Source organism: Protopterus annectens, chromosome 4.part0 (assembly GCF_019279795.1).
Source record: "Protopterus annectens isolate FY-2018-M chromosome 4.part0, PAN1.0, whole genome shotgun sequence".
NCBI lineage: Eukaryota > Metazoa > Chordata > Ceratodontiformes > Protopteridae > Protopterus > Protopterus annectens.
The window spans coordinates 1,474,305,659-1,474,328,818 of NC_056733.1; the positions used below are offsets into that span (position 1 = coordinate 1,474,305,659).

The 23,160-nt window shown below is 43.3% G+C and overlaps 1 protein-coding gene across 1 annotated transcript in view; it reads left to right on the forward strand.

The window, feature by feature from the left end:
* The window catches only part of LOC122799918 (PDZ and LIM domain protein 7-like), a 1,210,551-nt gene that overhangs the window by 1,133,158 nt on the left and 54,233 nt on the right, over positions 1–23,160 (forward strand). Inside the window, exon 8 of the mRNA XM_044069320.1 lies at positions 14,440–14,620. Coding sequence (XP_043925255.1) covers positions 14,440–14,620 — 181 coding nt within the window. The remainder of the gene's footprint in view (positions 1–14,439; positions 14,621–23,160) is intronic.

The following is a 23,160-nucleotide window of genomic DNA, read 5'->3' on the forward strand; positions in this document are numbered from 1 at the left end:
GATACAAATATATGTTATGTTCCTGATTTATTTGCTACTTGCAGAAGTATGGATCTTGTTTATTTAGCCTTCTGCAGTGTCTGGCTGTGTTTTTATGTGGGCAAGACCAATAGGTCTTTGAGAGAGTGCATACTTGAACATTTAAGTGACATACAGTTAGGCAAGCTAACTAATGCTTTAGCCAAACACATTGATATAAATGGATGATAACATATTTTTAGATTTATGGTATTACAGTTGATGGTTAAAAATGTAAGAGGAGGTGATTGAGTAACATTACAGAAATAGCCGAGATTCAATGGATTATTAAATTGCAAATAGGCAAGTGAGTGGTCTAAATGATATGGTGCCTTTAAAACCAGCACTAAAATCACGTGATTTTTATTATTAATTGTTTCTTAATTGATGATTTTATTGATATGAATTGTTTATAAATATGTCTGCCTTAGTTTTTGTATTCTAATCTAATGAAGTGCCTTTTAGGAGTGAAAGCACTTATCGTATGTTATGTGCATTTAACTTGGATTATGTTGTTTTAAGCTGCGCTGGTTGATCTTGCTTTATATTTGTTTCTGACTTTGTATTTGTTGTGAATACACCTTTATTTATGTTGCTGTTTTGTGTTTGTTCGTTACTTGCGATGGCATCCTGCTTTATCTTTTGTCATTTTATTCAAACCAGAAGTACTAAGCATTTGCCACATTTTTACTTTTGAATTTCCAGTCGATCACTCTATATCTAGAGTATGGTGCGACTGCCAGCTTGGTTACCTGTCCAACTGCTCTTTTGCTGTATGTCTGTTATGGAACATGTGGGCTTCCACCTCATCTGATAGTTTTTCTGCTGTACTTGTATCCTTTAGCCACATTTATGTGCTGCTACTTGTCCACCTCCCAAAACATGTTAGGATAAATGCCACAGTTTTTGAAAATACCAGCACACAAGAGATTATATAATGAAGGTAAGGAAGATGGACTAAACTACTTTTGTAGTTCTTTAGTCTTAATTTCCACAGTTCACCAGACAGAGCCTGTGCTGATGTGTTCAGCTTCCTTTATCCTAAATCTTGCACAGACTCTCATTTAAGTATATCCAAATAAGTAATGTGTTCAAGATGTCCTTCATGGATGCATCTGCAGTCATAACAACTGGGTTGTCCTGTCGTCAGGCAGCCCTTCAGTCGGCCGGATTCCAAAGTCCGGGTCCGGCTTCGGCTGATGTCGCACTTCACCCGACGTCATCTCTGTTGGTCTTCGGGTATAAAAGCATCAGCCGACGCCATTTTCCTCAGTCTTTCTTGCCGCGTGGCGCCCGAAGCAGAAGCTGTTCGCAAGTGCCGGTCGGTCGGATCCAGAGATTACTTCTACCGAATACTACTTCAAGACTTCTAAAGCTAAGTACCCGTTGGGGACTCTTTCTTGCCTCAGCCGATGTCAGAAAAAGTTAATAATTGTTTAACCTGTGGGAAACAAATACCTCATAAAGATTTCCACTCTTATTGTCTGCCTTGTTTAGGCCCAGCCCACGACGTAGCAGCCTGTTCGGCCTGTGCTTCTTTCAACCGAGCGCTTAGGCGTCGGTCGGAGTTTGCAGAACAGTTTTTCGGTTCTGATTTTGCGTACATTATGCCGCCGGATCCTCCGACTACCCAATCTGCCAAAACGCAAAGATAAAGACCGACACTCGCGGTCCGCGGGTTCGGCCGCAACCATGGTTAAGCAAACGCGAGTGTCTCGGTTTCGCTGAAACCGAGAAAACTGATCAAAGTACAGCTGAACCTATCTCTACAACTGAGGCCCCTGCTACCACTCTTGAATCGGCCTCAGAAATTTTATCCACTACGGTGGTTGCCACTGACTTATCAGACACCATTCCCTTGGATGTCTCTACCCCAGCACGTGGTGCTGCTAGGCCTCCAGCAGCCATGTCCATTAAGGCCTTCGCCAGGGCTAAAGCAGCCAAGACTACTAAGACAGTGCCTGTTAAACCCCCCACAACCAGGCCCTCTTCTAGTTCTCAAATGCTTACTTTGGCAGAAGATTTAATTTCATTAATTAGAGGATCTCAATCTCACCCAGACAGGGCCTCTCAGCCCCCAGAGAAGAGACCTAGGGCAGAGCCCCCTGAGCCAGTGTCCTCTGATGATTCTGCTGATGAATCAGACATAACTGACCAGCCAGAGGCTCCTTTCTCCAATTTTGAAGATTCTGATGCTGAAGAATCCATTCCATCTGCTTCCCCACCAGAAGAATTCTCCTTTGGGGAAACCTTACGTGCCATGCGAGAGCAGTTCCAATGGCAGCAACAGGATTTTTCAGACTCCAGAAAAAGACTTAGGACCTTTCTGCACCTCCCACAGCACAGGCCCTTAGCTATACCTCCTGTTCTCTCTGTGGTGGATGATGCTTTCAATGATGTCTGCTCCGCTCCAGATTCTTTACCCCCAGCCCCTGCCAAACCAGACAGATTTTACAGGGTGCCAGATACTCATCACCACCTTTACAAGGCCCCACTTGCAGACCACGAAACTATATCCCAGGGTCCCAAGGCAGTAGCCGCGACCATAGCTAAAAACCCTATTCCTTCTGAAAGGGAAGCAAGGTCATTAGACAGATGGGGTAAAAGGTCTACACTTCAGCTACTCTCTCAGCTAGAGCTTTAAACTGTCAGTTTCACATGATACAATACCAAGAGTTTATGCTTGATCAGTTAACTAAAAACTAACCACTGATGAATCTCTTGATAAGAAATATGTATTAGAAATGGTAAATAACATACAACAGGTTAGCAACCATTCCTTAAAATGTGGCTATGATGCACTGGAGGCTTCATTTAGATCAGCCATGACTGGCACAGTGATAAGAAGGCATGCATGGCTAAAGGAGCAAGCTTTACCGGATCATGTTAAAGCTAAGTTGCTAGATGCTCCTATGGATAAGACAAGTTTGTTTGGTACACCTGCCCAGCAGGTTATGAAGAAAATGGAAGAAAAGGCAAAATCTGTTCAAACGGTTAAAGATTTCTTGCAGGTTCAACCCCAAGGTTTAGCAGGAACTGGCCTGCCAAAATTGGTCCTTTCCTGACTCCACAAAATTTCAAAGGGGCAGGAATAGACGTTCCAGAGGCAGAAACCAATCCAGAGGAGGTGCCTACAGAGGACGACAGTGGCAAGGTAACAACAGAGGCACAGACACAACCACTGCCACTACATCAGCACAACCACAGTGACTTAACCTAAATCCGCCTACCAGGGAACAAATAGCAGCTCCTCTAGGCGGAAAGTTAACCTTATTTTCAAAGAACTGGCACTACATAACAAAAGACAAGTGGATTTTACAAACCATAGATCAAGGTTACCGGTTTCACTTCCACATTTTACCAGTCAAAAGAGGAATGCCAAATCTACCTCCAAATCAAAAAACAGAGGCACTACAACAGATAATGGAGTTAGCAAACATGAGAGCTGTGGAAAGAGTGCCAACAGCAGAGCAAGGAAAGGGATTCTACTCCAGACTATTCCTAGTTCCAAGAAAGGAAAAAGTTGGAGACCAATTCTCGACCTGTCCACCTTAAATACATACATCATTGTCCCAAAATTCAAAATGCTGACCCTACAGCAACTTCTTCCCATGCTGGGCAAGGAGTCTTGGCTGGTAACTCTAGATCTCAAGGAGGCATACCTGCACGTCCCCATTCGACCAATCTGCAGAAGATACCTCAGATTTCTTGCAGGATCAGAGCACTATCAATTCTCAGCATTGCCCTTTGGCTTATCTACTGCCCAGAGTATTCACAAAATGCCTGGCATCAGTAATCGCCCATTGCAGACTACAGGAATTCAAATTTACCCATACCTGGACGACTGCCTGCTACAAGGGGACAACAAAAGCAAGCTGACAACAGATTTACAAAGGGTCATTTACTTGCTACAAGCACTGGGATACACAGTCAATTTACAAAAGTCAAGGCTGATACCATCCCAAACAAGGACATTCTTGGGCGCGGAATTGGACACAGTAAAACAAATGGCATTCCTGACTACAGAAAAACAAAAGAACTCCCTCTTTACTTCTTGGCACTAACAAAACTGAACAAGTTAACAGCAAGAAAAGTACTGCAGGCCTTGGGCTTCATGGCATCATGCATAATCTTGGTCCCATTTGCCAGACTACATATGAGAAAACTACAGTGGTACCTAAAGAATTTATGGTCCCAACACAGACACAGCCTAGAAACAGAAATCCCACTAATTCCATGCTTAAAGCAGGAGTTCCTATGGTGGGCTCAGGCATGTCAGTCAAACCCAGGCCTACCCTTTCGCAGATGTCAAGCAAGCCAGACCATCACAACAGATGCTTCAGACCTAGGATGGGGGCCCACATGCTGGACAAATGCGTGCAAGGATTGTGGACACAGGATCAACTTCACCTGCACATCAACCTAAAAGAAATGCTGGCAGTAAAACTGGCAATCCAAAAGTTCAAACCATTTCTCCAAGAGGGCCAGTTGATGATAAGGACAGACAACACCACAGTCATGTGGTACATCAACAAACAGGGAGGCACTCATTCATATCCCCTATGCAGAATGACTTTGGAGCTGTGGACCCTGGCACTCAGCTACAACATCCAGTTACAGGCAATATTTGTACCGGAAAAGAAAATACTCTAGCAGACATATTAAGCAGAACCACATCGGATGCCCACGAATGGAAGCTGCACCCGGACATCTTCAAGACCATCTCAAAGAAATGGGGAATGCCTCAGATCTATTCGCATCACCTCTCAATCACCAGCTCAAAAAGTTCTGCACAAGGACATTCCACCCACTAGCATGGAAAGTGGATTCGCTCTCCTTCAGCTGGAAAGGCCTAACAGCATATGCATTCCCACCTCTTCCCTTGATACACAAAGTACTACTAAAAATCAAGGAAGAACGTCCAAGGATAATCCTGATAGCTCCAAACTGGCCAAGGCAACACTGGTACCCACTGCTGAGGAGCATGTCCCGAAACAATATGTGGCCAATACCCCTGATGCCTTTGATGTTAACTCAGAACAACTACAGCATCATACATCCAAACCTAAAAACGTTGCAACTGACTGCATGGAACATCACATAGCAGCAGCTAATCCAGAACTTTCCCAAAGAGTTAAAGACATTCTTCTTGAAGCACGCAGACCTTCAACAAGAAGGAACTATGCTGGAAAATGGAAAAGGTTTGTCATTTGGAGTACGGAAAGAGGAAAAGATGTGTCAAACATAGATATGCCTAACATTCTGGAGTATCTGGCGGAACTTCTTCATTCAGGCCTGTCCTACTCCTCCATCAAGATACATGCATCAGCTATTTCAGCAGAATACAGCTTTGATCCACCTGTTTTTCGCACCCTTTGCTCAGGCAGTTCCTCAGAGGAATCAAGAATGTAAAACCTCCAAGGAAACCACCATTACCAGCTTGGGACTTAAACTTTGTGCTAGAAAAGTTGACACTATCACCCTTTGAACCAGCAGCAACAGCAGACCTACAACACCTGTCATGGAAAACTGCTTTCCTACTGGCAATTACTTCAGCAAGGAGGGTTTCAGAACTACAGGCCTTAATGGCAGTGCAACCCTTCCTAATCTTCCACCAAGATAGAGTGTCCATGAGGACTAATCCTACATTTATGCCTAAGGTGGTATCCAGAGTGTCTTTAAACCAGGCAATCCACCTACCTACCTTCTTTCCCAACCCACAAAACAGAGGGAAAGAATACTGCATACCTTGGATGTACATAGACAGCTACGCTACTACTTGGACAGAACAAAAATAGCAGAAAGACTGACCAACTTTTTGTAGCCTATGCAACAGGAAGGGAAGGAAAAGCTATTTCCAAACAGACAATCTCCAAATGGATAGGAAATTGCATACGATTCTGTTACTCCTTCCATGGAAAACCAATTCCACAAAACATAAGACCTCATTCTACAAGGGCAACAGCCACTACCACAGCCTTCTTACGCGGAGTGGCAACCAAAGACATTATTGAGGCGGCTACTTGGACCTCCGTGCATACATTTGCCAAGCATTATAATTTGCCTCTATATTCCAGATCCCGAGCAGGGTTTGCCACTGCTGTACTGCAAGGGATCCTAAACACACCATAATCTACTTTTATCCTCCTCCCCTAGTTGGCTATGGTATTCTACCCAGTTGTTATGACTGCAGATGCATCCATGAAGGACATAGTGCAGTTTTGTACCTACCATAAATGTAGATGTCCGAACTGGATAGCATCTGCAGTCAGGATTTACCCTCCCTCCTTCCCCTCTGTGGTACTCCTAGGGTGTTTACCCTCCTAATAGCTAGCTGGTGGGGGGGAGTCTTTTATGGTGTATTTGTTTGTATATATGTACATACATGCTTATTTTTGTGTTTACCTCTATCTTTTTGGAAACATTGGCATCTATCCAAATTTTAGCCTTCAAGAGGGCTACTGGCATCTGGGGCAAGAAACACTGAGGAAAATGGCGTCGGCTGATGCTTTTATACCCGAAGACCAACAGAGATGACGTCGGGTGAAGTGCGACATCAGCCGAAGCCGGACCCGGACTTTGGAATCCGGCCGACTGAAGGGCTGCCTGACGACAGGACAACCCAGTTGTTATGACTGCAGATGCTATCCAGTTCGGACATCTACATTTATGGTAGGTACAAAACTGTACTTTCTAGCCAAAGGCTCCCCTGTCCCTGTGTACTAATGTAACATCAGTCCATTGTGGAGGAGGAGCACTTAATGCATGCTGTCTGCAGGACTGTCTGTCTACCAATCAGATTTTATTCCCTAATCTGGGTTGTTTGTCCTTGCAGACAAAAATTCAGTGGCTGTGTCAGAGGGTCAGCATATTTCACATAAGAGTATATACGATTGATGTCATTCGCTGTCGCAGGACTTTTATCTGTTTAGAAATATACTCTAGCCCAGTCTCTCTAGATCACTAAGCTATACACTGGATAGCAAACTAGCTGACAGAACACAGTCTATTAATCTTGGAGGTGTACTCTCAACTAAAACAGTAGCTGTCTGGTGTTCCCTGGATATGTATAATGGGATCTCTCTTCTTTGGTATCTACTTCTCTTATTTCCACGCCAATACCAAAGACCTGTGATTAATGATGTTTGGTAATGATTACAAATTGGGAGCCGTAATAAACACCCCAACTGACCATGGGACTCTCCTAGGGGGGTAGATAATGTACACTAACAAGTGGTGCTTAGACCACAGCCTCAAATTAATGCTAAGAAATAGGTTCATAGGTTCATAGGTTCATACTAGGCTATCTGCCCGAGGGCATTTACAAGCCTAGCCCATAGTTTTGTGGCTTACACCACCCCTTTAGTATGGGGAACTATTCCCATTATTTTGTTGTGCCTCTGTCGAGCAGTGACACTGAGGTAATCCCTGGGGTATATCTGCGATCTCCCATCCATTGGTCAAGATTTCTCTTGAACAAGGCCAGCGAGGTGCTCTGCCTCACATATACCGGGATTTTGTTCCACAGCATAGGGAGTCTTTGGGTGATGAATCTATCCCTCCAGCACGTCCTATTAATAGCCGTGTCGAGGTTTAAGTCTCCCGCCCTTGTGGCTCTGACGGATCTAGATTTTTTGAGGTGAAGCATATTCATCAAATCTGGGTTTGACATGGCCTTGTATGTTAGGCAAAGGTCACCTCTGAGCAAGCGATAAGCGACTGAATAGAGCTGGAGTTCTTTCAGTCGGGCAGCATAGGACAGATGTTTGAGACCCTTTATCCTTTTGGTGAGGAACTTTTGTGGCCTCTCCAGCTGCTGCAAGTGTCGGGTCAGATACATTCCGAATGGGGCATTGTACTCAATCATTGGTCTGATGAGTGATGAGTATAGGGAAACTATGACCTCCCTTGATCTAGATGAGAATCCCTTCATGATAAGGTGGGCAATGTAGAAGGTCTTCCTAACTACTTTAGCTACATGCGTGTCGAATGACAGACTACTATCAACCTGGGTCCCCAGGTCCCTGATAACTTCTTCTGTGCTCAGTGGATTTCCACCTATTTGGTAGCTAGGGGTAACCTTGTTTTTCCCGAAGGGTATGACTATGCATTTTTTGGCATTTAACTTTAGGCCATGGCTCTGGCACCAGTTATCCATTTCTGTGAGACCCTTCTGAAGGATATCTGTGTCAGATGTGTTTTCTACTATGGCGCCCAGTTTGCAGTCATCTGCAAACTTTGTCAGCCATAACCCTCCTGTGTTTGCTTGTACTTGGAAAAGTAGATGCCAAACAAGAGTGGGCCAGGACTGAGCCCTGTGGTACACCACTTGTGACAGGCTTTGAGTCTGACATGGCGCCAGCAACTCTGACCCTGTGGGTTCTGTCACTCAGCCAGTTTGCAACCCATCTTGTGATGTATGGGTTAACATTTAAGCTGATGAGTTTTTCAATGATACCCGAGTGGGGTATTGTATCGAAGGCCTTCGCCAGATCGAGGTAGGCTGTATGGACTGCCTTTCCCTCATCAATGGCTTTGGTGACTGTTTCGAAAAAGTCAACCAAGTTTAGAAGGCATGATCTGCCTTTGGCAAAGCCAAACTGGGGTGGATCCAAAGTCTGCAAATTCCCTATGTCTTTATTTATGAGGTCCATTATGATCCTCTCCATGGCTTTGCAGATAAGGCTTGTCAAGCTAATGGGCGGTAATTTCCAGGGTCGGTGGAGGCACCGCCTTTGTGAAGTGGGACCACAGTTGCAGTGCGCCACTCCCTGGGTATGTATCCAGAGGTAAGACTTTGATTAAACAGCTGTCCTAGCTGTGGGTTTAATTCCTCGTTGAGTTCGTGGAGCACACAGCCGGGGACACCATCAGGTCCCATGGAGGCTGTGTTTTTTGCTTTGGAGAGCAGTTGTCACTGGGGCGTGGGAGAGGTTTGGGGGCCTGCAATCGCTTGGTATAGATATCTCTCCTTTTGGGTTGTAGGGGGTGGGGAGTTTGCACTGAACCTGTCAGCCAGTATGTTGGCAATGTCTGTAGGATCAGTAATCTTTACATCATTTTGAACTAGTTCTGAGCATATCTGGGAGTTTCCTCCCAGGTTTCTAACATAGCTAAAGAAGGCCTTATGATTGTCTTTTGAGTCTTTAGCTATTTTTCTCTCAAAATTTGCTTTGGATGATTTTATGAGAGCTCTTAGTTTTTTACTTATAGTGATCAAGGGTGTCTTACCTTTTAAGGATTTTGCTCTATCTTGTAGTAGCTTCCTCCTTTTGTTGTAGAGTTTGTTTATGGCTGGGGTCCACCAGACTGGACGCTTGCCTTTGGAACAAAGAGTCTTTGTTTTGCTTGGGATTGTCTTATCCATGCAGTCCTGCAGGTGCTGGTAGAAGGCATTTGTAAGTGATTCAGCGGCTTGAGTACTGTTTTCCGCCGGCTCGGGGGCCTTAAAGGAGGCCACACTAGTCTTTAGAAGTGTGAAGTCGGCTTTCGAGAAGTTCTTTACTGTGGTCTTTTTTATTTCAGGTGGGGGTGGGATGAGGACCTCCAGCGAGATTAGTTTGTGATCTGATCTCACCAGTGAGGGGTATACTTCCGGTGTTGAACATTGTGCTCCCATGTTCGTGATGATGAGATCAAGTATGTTTTCTCCTCTTGTGGGGATGGTGACTAGTTGTTCCATGGCATTTGAGTTTATGAATTCCAGGAACTTTTGGGCTAGGGTGTTTGGGCTTGAGTAGTGTTCCCAGTCTATATTAGGGTAATTGAATGCAACACTGTGTCCTTTGATAAACCCAAGCATCCATAATCCTGTCAGATATGTAGCACCCCCATAAAACTGACTTGATTTGTAGGGAGTTGGGCACTTTCATTGATAGTAAACTATCCTTTGAACATCATGTTACCACTGTTGTTAGGAAATCCTTATATATAATCAGACTAATCACCATGAGTATTTCATCTAGTTCCAAGAATGTCATTATCCCAATATTCTCTTCCCTTATCAGGCCAGTTGCAGGGTATAATGCTCATTTTGGTATGTACTTATCTGAGCAGGTCTATATCATATGAGCAAATCCCACAAATTGTGAACGCTCATAATATATATTCCAGCTCTGAGATCGCACTACACTGAGGAAAGGGTAAATATCCCATTCTTCACTGTCAGAAAAAGCACTTTGAGGTCTGATACGTTCAATATTATGAGTGTTTGCAATTTGTGCGATTCGCTCATATGATATAGACCCATCTGAGCATATGACCAAGGGTCAAGAGACCATAGTGCTTCCTTACTAAGACAAAGGCATATCCATTTTGAGTTACCCTGACCACGTTAAAGTGCTGTCATTCATGCCCTATTGACTTTTGAGTGGGACCTCTGCCTAGCTTACAGAACCTCCATGGATCCAGTCCAGTGCAAATTCCTTAATGCACACAAAACTAATAACACAGTAAACACCTGCTTAAGAGATCAGAATTTCCACTGCAATATAAATAGGACCTGCTGATGTGATAAATGTTCCACACAGAGAATACTCTTATGGAATAGACTGCCCCTGGATGTAAAGCATAGTAGCTCCCCTTACCTTTTTAAGAGGACCCTGAATAACTGTGTGGGGAATCATAAGTGTACCCCCCAGTCTGGCCCCCTCAAGCCCTTATGGAAAAGGAACGTTACAGGGTTCAAGGTAGTTCATCCTGTTTGGGGGGGGGGGGGGGGGTCTGGTATTAATTCCTGTCTTGGAAATTTCATTGTGGGATGTGGCTGGGTTACAAATCATCCATCATACCAACAGACTAGTATTGGACTCTGAACCTATAATTCTGTTTCCATTTGAGACTTTTTTAAGTTCAGTATACATCTCTGGACAATGTATTTATCTGTATTGTAGGCTAATGCACAGAAGTAGAAACAAAAATTCAGAAAAATAACATCTGAATAACTTTCATACATAAGGCCACTGATGCGTGTAGGCAGTGCAGTCATATATCCTGCAGTAAAATACAGAACTTTGCGGTGCCATGCTTTACAATGCAAATCCTACTTTAGCATTTTTCTTAAAAAATAATTAAATCAAAAAGATAAAATTACTTGTAAAAATGCCTGACATGATGGATGGAGGGAGAATTCCAACACTGTAACTTGTCTGGGTATTTTTTATTTGAAAATAATTTATATTGATTTATCTTGAGTTTTTCAAGGTATTCTTACACTTAGCAGTTTCTCAAGGGAGTTGTGGTTGTGCCAGCACTGGACCTCTGCAGTTATTTTATTTTAATAGGTTCAAGGGTAGTTACTAGGCTTGCAGTCCAGGGGATCACTAACGAGCCTAGCCCAAATTCCCAGCTGTCCTGAAGCACTGTCTGATTAAGTGAGTTGCTCAAGGTCTCACAGTAGGCAAATGAAGGCTTAGGTGATCAAACCACAGCTCACAGCTTTAACTCTCTGTGCCAGCTACGACATTTTTACTTTTTAAAGTAGTAATATTTGGTCCTCATTTGAGTAAATACTTTCCTTTGGTTTCTTAGACAGGTGGGTGTCAGGTGGCCTAGAGGCTGGAGTTGCTCACGGGTGGCGTAACTTTAACTCTGATACCTATATTCTGGGGCTTTTTATGTAGATTTTTTCAGTGTGTGCTGAGCATGCACATCCTCCCATGTTTAGGACATCTTCCAACCTTGCTATTTACTGGTGAAGGCCAAGGAAATCAGTCAAATGATAAGATCCTCCTAGCCTCACCTGGCAGTCTAGTTGAAGGTAGACTGCTATCACTGCAGGTGAGACTTGCCCATCTGCAGCATTCAGCCATCATTTTCCATATTATATTGCTGTCTGGAAAGACATAAACTATTACAAAAGTATTGGATTGTATAGGCCTCCTTAGACATACTTGTAGACATGATCATTCTTTTGAAGAAAACGGACAGGGCAGATCAAAGTATGGATGACCTTCTCTCTCTCTCTTCTCCTCATATGTAAATACTGTAAATAGCATGTAACCTTAGACCTTCTTCTCATACAGTTTTAACCTGCTACTTGAAGGAAACTACTAAATCTATTATCTACCTTCCTGAATGATGATTTTGAAGTATACTGTGTGTTTTTTGCTTTTTTTACTAATCTGTATCAATGTAATGTAATTTCAAATGTATGTATTTTATTACTACCTTTTACACCATGTAACTAAGATTGTATTTGCTTTGCTTTTGGAGCTTTTCTCCCCGGGCCTCCACTGAAAATGGGTACGTTCTGGCCCAGTGGACTTCCCCGGTAATCAAACTGGAAATAAATAATAAATAAATAAATAAAATGACAGGGGACGTGTTGAGAATTCAGTGTTATTTGTTTTTTTAAAAATTTCTGTAGATAGGTTGCCACCAGTCCTGTTATCAACAGGGCACACATGTCATGGATCTAATGATCCCAACACCCACATTGGAAAGCAGAGGGACACAAAAAGTCCTGTTTTCACCGAATTTGTGAATTGTTGAGGAAAAGCTGCACGCACTTCCTATTTTTTCTTTGCAATTCAGAATTTCATTTGTGTTGTCACTAATTTAGACCTTCAGAGAGAGCTGTTCCCTGTCAGGTACGTTTGGCGAAAATAGTGCAGCAGTTGGCTAAAATTCATGTAGGAGGCGGGTCTCATATAAGGAAGAGTGCTCCAAAGCCAGTGGCTGTAAAACGTTCTTATCAGTGCTTTAAGAGCCATGGGTAGTATTAAAAAGAAAAAAAAGAAGGGCCTGTTTTTTAAGTCAGCCAACAAGCAAACCTGAAAGCCAGAAAGGAGGACAGCCAGCAAACCAGCCTGCAAACTGGTAAAGAAGCCAGCTTGCTAGTGAGGCAGCAAACTAGAAAGGAGGCCAGCTAGCAAGCCAGCAAAGAGACCAGTAGATCAGTCAGTAAGCCAGCCAGTAAGCCAAGAGGCCAGAAAGATGGCAAGCTAGCAAGGAGCCAGTGGGCCAGCAAGATGTCCAGCTATCAAGAAGGCCAGTAGAGTGGTCAGCTAGCCAGCTAGTAAGGTGGCTTGCCTGCCAGCCAGAAGGTTAGCATGGGGACCAGCCGACCAATTGGTTAGTAAGCCAGTCTTCCAGGAGGCCAACAAGGTGGCCAGCCAGGAGGTCAGCCAGCCAGAAGCACAGCAAGGTGGTCAGTAAGGTGACTAGGCAGACAGGAGGTCAGCAAGGTGGCTAGCAAACAAGTCAGGAGACCAGCAAAGTGTAGGCAAGCAAGAGGCCACTGCAGTGGCCAGCAAGGCAGACAGCCTAGAGGGAAGGATGCCAGCCAGCCCAGAGGTAGGGAAACTAGACAGCTAACCATTGGAGCTGGTAAAGATAGTGGGAAGTCAGACAAATAAAGATCATGGTTGTCCTGTTCTGCTCTGTACTGGTAAGCAGAACTAGCATTTTAGTTCTGTAACATTTAAAGATGGAAGTGTATTCTATTTTCTTTTAAGTATTAGTTTTTTAAATGTTGTATTCAGAGGTAAATGGGGGGTGTTGTATATTGCAAATGGATTTTACAGCGGCTATTTTGGAAGCATTTACAAGAACTAATTTTTAAATGTAAAAGTGTGTGTGTTTGTATGTGTGTGTGTATGTGCATACATGTGTGTATATGTATATATAATGTATGGGTGTAGGACACCTGATAGAATGACACAAAGCCAACAGCCAGGAGATTAGCGTAAAAACACTGAATTATCAATTATTGACATGTTCTGCACATGCTCTGGGGATTACAATGAATCCTGCACAGAACATGTCGATATTCATTAATGCAACATTTTTGCATTGAACTCCTGGCTGTCAGCATTATGTACGTTTGATAAGGTGTCCTACACCCATACACACACACACACACACACACACATACATATATATATATATATATATATATATATATATGTATATATGTTTGTTTATTTTAGGGGGCTATGTTCAGAAGTAAATGTAGTTAGTGCTTTTTGCAGTAATTTGCTTCCCTGGAATGTCCAGGCTGTCACATGCTTGGCCATACCCTCAACCTGTGACCACATCCCATGATTTCATAGAGTAACCACACCCCCTGTGTCCCACTTTGGACCACTGAAAATGTGGCAACCTTCTTTGCTTGTGGGTAAAAGCAGAATAAAGGTCATTACTGCTTTGTGTTGACTCTGACACACAAAGTCTCCATCTGCATGCAGTGTTTCTGTGATATGTTCGAAGTATGGCCTAGTGGGAGAGGCTGAAAGAACAAAAGATCTATTGTTTCCTAGTTTCTTGCATAAAAACCTTGTTTGACTAATAGGCAAAGCTATTAGGGAAGCTGTATGTGCCATAATATTAAAAAAAAAGTCTTGTAACATGCATTGGCTCATGAGACAAAGTTTGAGAAGAATATAACTAATTACACCTATTTTTTCCCAAAAATTTAAGGGGTCGTTACCTTGTGGCATTAGGACGCTACTACCATCCAGAAGAGTTTACTTGCTGTCAGTGTAAAAAGGTGTTGGATGAAGGTGGATTCTTTGAGGAGAAAGGGTCTATTTATTGCACCAAATGTTATGACAACAGATATGCTCCAAACTGTGCCAAATGCAAGAAAAAAATCACATCTGTAAGTAATTTTTTTTTTTTTTTTTTTTTTAAATCTTTGCCTGTCCCATAAGTACATTAGACATGATGGTATGTGAGGCAGTGAACCACAGGAGATTTATAGGTTGATTGATTCCACTTTATGTTCTCTATTTCACAAACATGATATAAAACTGAAACTTTGTGAGTGTTCGGGAGGGGTAGAACTAAAGGACTTCTGCTTGGGGAAGCAGAACAGACTGTAGGCTATGATTCTCAAGAAAATTCCTAACAGCTTTTCTTACCAACAGAATGAGTGTTCTCTTCTCAGCCATTTTGACCTCCTGTCCTGTTAGGTATACCCTTTTCCCCTGTCATTTTACTTTTATCCACCCAGTTAATGAAATCTGGTAACCAAATCAAAAATGCTCCATGGGACTGTAAAATGCCAGTCTCATGTCAGGTAAATATGGGGATAAAAAAAGTGGTTCATTCCCCACTTAATTTGTGTATTTTTTTTTAATAATTTAACTGACTTCTTCAGAACAGTTGCACATTTTTCCAAGTTCTCATTTTAAAACCATTTAACTGTATATGATCTATTACATCATTTCAAACACAGACTAAAAATATTTAAAGTTCCAGGACCATTTTTAAGGATAGCATACAAAAGCAGTGCAAACTTTATTCTGACCACTAAATATAACTGTGATATCCCTCCTCTGGGACAGTGATCAAGGAGTCTCAATCCTCACCACTGACACTGTGGGGACTGTTCACTGAGAAAAAAAATATAGCTGCACACACGCACACTATTTTCTGATGCAGTTCTTTGCACCAAGTGTAATTTCCTGTAAGACCACACAGGGAATGCACACTCCAATCCTGGGGATGGACTTTCTCTCCAGGCCTCAAATAAGACTCCCCACTGACACAGCTATAGGGTTTAGCCAAATGTTCCAAGCCAAGTTCTCCACCACCCTCTCTGTGAAATTATTGCTCTCAGTGTCCCTGTTAAAAGTAGCTCACACACACACACACACACACACACACACACACACACACACACACACACACACACACACACACCTGGGAAAGCCTGGTACAGCTTACCCACTTTGCCACCTCCACCCAGACTGTAAGGTAAATACACTGCCACCAGAACACCCAAAGCCATCTACTCTAAGACTCTTACCAGGGTACCCAATTACTCTATTAAAATTAATACTTATACAAATGGTAATGTTTGACAAGCCATCAAGACTTTCAGGAACATGGAGCCACAGTGCCACTAAATAAATGCAATTACTGTCAACGATTAAATATTTTCTAAAAAGCCAGCCACAATGAAAGGTATAAATATGTTTAATAATGAAATATAAAACATGAAAATACTGAATATCCCTTTACAGTAAACACCAGAGTTTCAATCCACAAAAAATACAAAAAAAACCCCCAACATAGATGGAAAGACTCAGACAGATACAGAAAAACAACTTTCAGCTAATCTCACTATATTTTTTAACTAAATGAAGAATTATTGATGTCCTTCATGTTTCACTGTTGCAGTCATCACCTGTGGGTTATCCCTGCTGTGGTCCGAATACCAGAGTCAATGTTTTTCTGCATCTGCTGCAGTCACCTGTAGTCTGACGCCCGGTCATCAGTGCTATAAAGCAAGGAAGGCGATGTTATTAACTCAGTCTTTCTTGCCATGGAGCCCATATCAGAAGCAGTTCACATGAGTGCCAGTCGGTCGCTACCAGTGTCTGAATTTCAACTGAAAATGTCTAAAGCTATGTCCGAAAAAGTTAACAATTGTCTCGCCTGTGGAAAGCAGATCCCACACCAAGACTTCCATTCTTACTTCATCACTTCGTTAGGCCCAGACCACCATATCCCCTGTTGCTGGTTTTGTGCCCTCTTTAATGCGAGAACCATTCACTATAGAGCTCTTTTTGTAGACAGTTATTTTCGTGTTCCATCTTCACATTCCAATATGGCATCTGAAAGCCAACAATCCATGGACATTCCAAAAAAATGCAGAGATAAGGGTAGAGACAGACCACACAAGGCTAAGCCTTCCGACGATGCTACTGCTAAGCAGGTTGTCAGTTCTCCAGAATTCAGTGAGGTGCTTTAGCAGCCCCTGATACCTGATTCGATATCTATGCAGGCCTCTACCGAGACCCTTTCGAAGTCCCGTATGCCGCAGAAATCTTCGTCTTCTGAGCCTATGGCCATCTTTGCCTCTGTTGGGTCCAGAGCCGTGACACAGGCACCGGCTTCTGAGGAGGCCTTTCGAACTACCAAATCTAGACAAAAAACGATGTCTTCTCATCCAACTACCATCTCTCTGACCGATGGATTCTCTAAGCCCTAGAAGCCAGGCCACTCCTAGGAAATATGCTTCTAGCCACCATCTTGCTACTGCTCCATCACCCCAAGCACAAATGCTTAAAATGGCAGAGGATCTCATCTCCTTTATCCGGGTTGTCAGGCCACAACTTCTGAAAGGAAAAGGCACCCTTCTCCAGAAATTATAAAAGAACAGGATTCTGAGGAATCTAACTTTTCAGATTTTGAAGAGGAACAGCAACCTCTGACTGCTTATGAGGATTCAGATGCAGAGGAATCCATCCCTTCTGCCTCCCCTCCAGAGTACCTTTTCTTTGGGGAAACCCTTCACACCCTCAAGGAACATTTCCAATGGGAATCTCAGGACTTCCCCCAGTCTAAGAAAACATTTAGAAAGTTTCTGGAGCTGCCCCAGCACAGATCCTTGGCCATTCCCCCTATTTTAGAAGTGGTGGATGATGTTTTCAAAGAATCCAGCTTAGCCCCTGATGCCCTCCCACCTGCTCCCAGTAAACCTGACAGGTATTACAGAGTACCAGATTCTCACCAATACCTGTACAGAAGTCTTGCTGCAGACCCAGAGGTCAATACACAGGGACCTAAAGGAGCTAAGACTAGTTCTGCCAAGAATCCTATTCCTTCTGACAAGGACTCCAGAGCTCTGGACAGATGGAGTAAAAAAAGTATACACCTCTGCAACCTTAGCTGTTAGAGCACTCAGTTGTCAGTTCCATATGTTAAAATTTCAGCAAAACACTTTGGAACTATTAAAACAAAATATTTCTATCTTTCCTGACTGTGCCAATTCAAAAGAGTTAGCAGATTTACTGCACTCTTCTTGTCAAGTGGCCAAACACTCATTACACTGTAGATATGATGCCCTAGAAGCCTCTAGCAGAGCAGCAGTGACAGGATCTGTTATTAGAAGACATGCGTGGCTGAAGGAACAACCTGTCCCTGATCATGTCAAGTCTAAACTTATTGATGCACCCCTAGATAGGGAGCATTTGTTTGGGAGTAAAAGCAGAAGAGGTGCTTAAAAGTTGGAAGATAAAGCAAAATCTATGTAAACAGTAAAATATTTTTTTCATATTCAACCTCCCAGGTTCTGCAGGAACTTTCCCTCTAAGCACCTAGCAGACAGGGCCAAGGTATGTCCCGCAGGGGCAGACCATCTAGACCCCTATCCCAGGGCCAGCAGAGAAGCAAACAGTGGACCACTTCAGCCCCAAAGGCAGGGAGTTCTAAGCCACCCTTCTATGGCAAAAACTCACAATGACTTCCCCTTCCCCCCTTCACTCATCAAAAACTAGGAGGAAAGCTCTCCCTCTTCAAAGAAAATTGGCTTTTTGTAACAAAGGACCAATGGGTCAAAGATCATTTTTCAGGGATACAAATTCTCTCACTCCCGATACCAAGAGGGTACCCAGACTTACTTCCAAATCAGTGGGCAGAGGCATGAAACCGGTCCAAACTCTCATATCACAGGGAGCAGTAGAACCTGTCCCCATCAGATCAAACAGGCAAAGGCTTTTATTCCAGACTATTCTTTGTTCCCAGAAAAGAGGGCACTTGGCACCCCATCCTGGCTCTATCCATTCTGAACACCTTCCTGGTGGTCTCCAGATTCAAAATGCTAACTTTGCAGCAGCTGCTGCCTATGCTAAAAAAATGCCTGGCTAGTGACCCTAGACCTAAAAGATGCCTACCTCCACATCCCCATAAGGGAGTCCTGCAGGAAATGCTTGCACTTCAGAGCAGAATCGCAACAGTTTCAGTTCTCTGCGCTGCCCGTTGGCTTATCTACTTCACCCAGAGTATTCGCCAAATGCTTAGCCCCAGCCATAGCATTTTGCAGACAGAGAAATGTACAGATTTACCCTTACCTGGATGACGGCCTCATTCAGGCAGAGTACAAAGAAAAGCTGCTCCAGGACCTTTTCTTTGTCAAATCCCTCCTAACCTCCCTAGGGTTCACCATCAACGAGAAGAAATAAAAGCAAACTCCCACCAGGAAGATCATTTTCTTGGGAGCTCTGCTAGACACAGCATCCCAAATGGCCTTCCTATCCCCAGAAATGCAGTGCTTTCCTCCTGTCTACTTTACCCAGCTGGCTTCCAGAAGTCACCTCACCATGAAGAAGTTCCTGCAAGCCCTGGGATACATGGCATCTTGCATCCTTCTAATTCCTCTGGCTAGGCTTCACATGAGAAACTTCAGTGGTATCTAAAGAACCTGTGGTGCCAGTACTCTCGGCCTCTAGAGATCTCTCTCCCTCTGATCCCATGTATAAGGGCCAAGTTTCTCTGGTGGGCAGAGGCCTGTACCAAGAACAAGGGTTTTCCCTTCATCCTCCCCCCTAACGGCCAGACTATCACCACCGATGCCTCAGACATTGCTTGGGGCACTCACCTAGCAGGCAGGTGCACCCAAGGTCTTTGGGATGCCCAGCACCTTCACTTACACATCAGTCAGAAAGAAATGAGGGCAGTACAAATGACTCTGACATCCTTCAAACCCCATCTCAGGCCAGGGGTTCTCCTTATGAAAGCAGACAACACCACAGTAATGTGGTATATAAACAAACAGGGGGAGACCCAATCTTACCCTCTGTGCAGGCTAGCCATGAGCCTCTGGCTGACAGCCGACTTCATGGATCTACACCTAATTGCCCAATACCTACCAGGGGTCAAAAACACCCTGGCAGATCACCTAAGCAGAAACTTACTGGACCCCATGAATGGCAGCTCCACCGGGAAATCTTTCTGCAAATCACTTAGGAGTGGGGGACTCCGGAGGTGGATCTCTTTGCCTTGCATCTCAACCACCAGCTGCAAAAGTTCTGTACCAGACAGTATCACCTCCTAGCATGGAAGGTGGTTGCCTTGACCTTCCCCTGGAACTCACTCTTTGTGTACGTGTTCTCTCTTATGCCCCTTATTCCCAAGGTACTACTCAGAATAAGGGAGGAGAGACCAATAGCCATCTTCATTGCTCCAGATTGGCCCAGACAGCATTGGTACCCATTACTGCACAGCCTGACCTTACAGCCCCCTAAGCAGCTTCCCCTGATCTCAGACCTCTTGACCCAGGAGAGGGGGAAGTTACTGCACACAGACTTGCAGATGCAGACTCTCAATCTTTCAGCATGGCTTTTATCTTAAAAGTTAACAAGGAGTCCCTGTTAAGCGAACAGGTCCTACCCATTCTCACAGAGGCCAGAAGGCCCAGCGCCAGAAAATCTTATGCAGGGAAATGAAAAAGATTCTGCTCCTGGAGCCAGTCCAGAGGGGCCAGTACCTCTCATCTTTCCACCCCTCTTTTCTTGGATTACCTAGCCGAGTCGCTCAAAAGTGGCCTCATCTTCTCTTCTATAAAAATCCATGCCTCAGCCATTTCAGCCCATAATGATTCAGACCTACTCCTCTTCTCTCATCCTTTAACTATTCCTCAGAGGGGCTTCTAATATCAGACCTTTCAGAAGGCCTCCAACACCAGGCTGGGATCTGAATTGTGTTTTAGAAAAACTAACCTTACCTCCTTTTGAACCTGCTGCTTAAACAGAATTTAAATACCTCTCCTGGAAGACTGCCTTCCTACTAGCTATCACCTCAGCCAGAAGGGTTTCAGAACTTCAGGAAGTCATGGCTGTTGAGCCCTTCATCATTTTTCATGCAGACAGGGTCTCCTTGTGGACTAACCCCTCCTTTATGCACAAGGTAATATCTGATGTGACCCTCAGCCAGGCCATACACCTGCCCACCTTCCTTCCCAACCCTCAAAACATGGGGGAAAGAATTCTGCACTCGCTAGACATGCACAGACAACTTGGATACTATCTGGACCGTACTAAACCTTCAAAAAAACAGACCAGCTGCTTGTCAGCTTTGCTTCAGGGGCAGAGGGGAAGCCCATTTCCAAGCAAACTATTTCCAAATGGATATCACACTGTATCCATTTCTGCTACATACTACATGGGAACTCCCTCCAAAGTCTATTCGTACCCATTCCATTAGGGCAGCCTCCACTTCCACAGCCTTCCTCAGAGGAGTCCCCACCAAGGACATCTTGGAAGCTGCCACCTGGACCTCTGTCCATACCTTTACAAAGCATTACCACCTACCTCATTCTTCTAAGTCTAGGGCAGGGTTTGCCTCTGCAGTTCTCCAGGGCTTGCTGACCCATGCCTAGAGCTCTAACCTATCCTTCCACCCATCTCCTCAGCTTTGGGAATCCTCTCACAGGTGATGACTGCAACAGTGAAACACGAAGAACATAGTATACCTGTGTATACTTACCATAAATGTAGATGTTCGAGTGTATTCACTGTTGCAGTCCATCCCCCTTATATCCTCTTCCCCTAGGAGACATAAGCTTCCCTCGGTGGCTTTTAGACACCAGGACCACTTTTCCTTATTTCCTTGTACTTCTGATGGGTTAGGACAAGAAAAACTGATGTAATGACGTTGGCTGCCTTTTTTTATAGCATTGACGTCTTGACATTAGACTACAGGCGATTACAGCTGACGCAGAAAAACATTGACTCTGGTATTCTGGCTGGCTGAGGGCTACCACAGCAGGGATAACCCACAGGTGATGACTGCAACAGTGAATACACTCAAACATCTACATTTATGGTAAGTGTACACAAATGTACTTTCCCTAGTTACTACTAAAGCAAGGCAAGATGAAGTTGGATAAGTGTCTCTTGTCAGGTCTAATAACAAAGTGCATCTATCACATCTCCCACTAGTATTCAAGAACAATTTCAGTGCTGGCTACAGAATGACATCACATCTGTTCACTTGACTCTGTGGTTTCCACACTACCCCCTTGCTAGCAGCTGAGCCAGGAACAGGCACAGAGGTGTCACAATACATACACAAAAATTTGTTAAGGCTCAATACAGTGTCTGGAAGCCATAAAACAATTCCAACGCATCCACCCTTCCTGCAGAAAGGCTTTTCACAGACATTGCATCTTTAGCTGCATTCAGACCTGTGAGATAAAATCTTTATGGCCTAAACCAAGTCATTTAATTTCATGCTGTTTCCTTAAGGGTACCTAGGCTGAGCTTAACACATTCCCTTCCAGTATCCTCTGTTAAATTGTATGCATTTAATGAATTGCAGCAAACACAGTCTGACATACATGTATATTTCCTTTCTGTCTAGCAGGACCCACTGTTGATACTTTAACACGGACATCTGTACAAATCAATTTGATATTCAAATGACATATAATTCTTTACAAAACTCCAGCTAGCTAGGCTGGCATATGTTAGACATGCACTGCCCTACTCCTGCCAGCACAGCTGGTACTACCTCACATCATCACAATAACAAACAATTATTGTAATATGAGCATAAAATATCGTGGGCAGTAAATATATAAAAAATAAAACGCATACAGATAAAATGCAGTTTTAAAGATTATTTTTATATTAAACCATCAGTGACTTCATTTTTAATACACAAGTCAAGGAAGAAACTTCATTTAACACCGGGGGAGATTCTGCATTAGTTTTTAATTACCAAAACTGTTCTCTGGCTTCTAGTTGTCCACTCTATGCTTCCCCTCTAGGATTAAAAGTTACTTTGTCTAAGATCCACGAAGAGAATGATTAGAAATCAGAGAATTGTTTTGGCAATTAAAAACTAATGTTGAAACTTCCCTAGGATTAAATGAATATTTTTCTTTGACTTGTGTGTTAAATTAAGCCAATGGTGGTTTAAAATCGAAATAATCCCTAAAATGTATATTCAGTACATGCTTTGTATTGTATGTTTACTGTCCACAATATTTTCTGAAAATGTTAAAGTAATTAAGTGCTTGTTAAATTTAGTGGTCACAATGTATTTTGTGCTGTTTTTATGTGCTATCAAGAAGAAGGCCCTGTCATTTTAAGTATTTTTAATCTAGGTTTGAAATGATGTAACAGATCACATGGTTAATCTAAGGTTTTATAATGAGAACTTAATGAATGTATAACTGTTCTGAAGAAGGGTAAAACATTTAACAGTGAGTTTATTTGTATGTTTTTTAATAGATTCAGTGTGGACTGGAGGAGTTTTTGCCCCTGTGTCTATTTTACATGAGAGTGGCATGCTACAGTCCCTGGAGCATTTTTTATTTGGTTAACAGTGTTTAGAGATGAGCACAGCACACATGTGGTTCATGGTTTAGTTAATGAGATCTGTTTCTATCCCAATGGTTACAATATC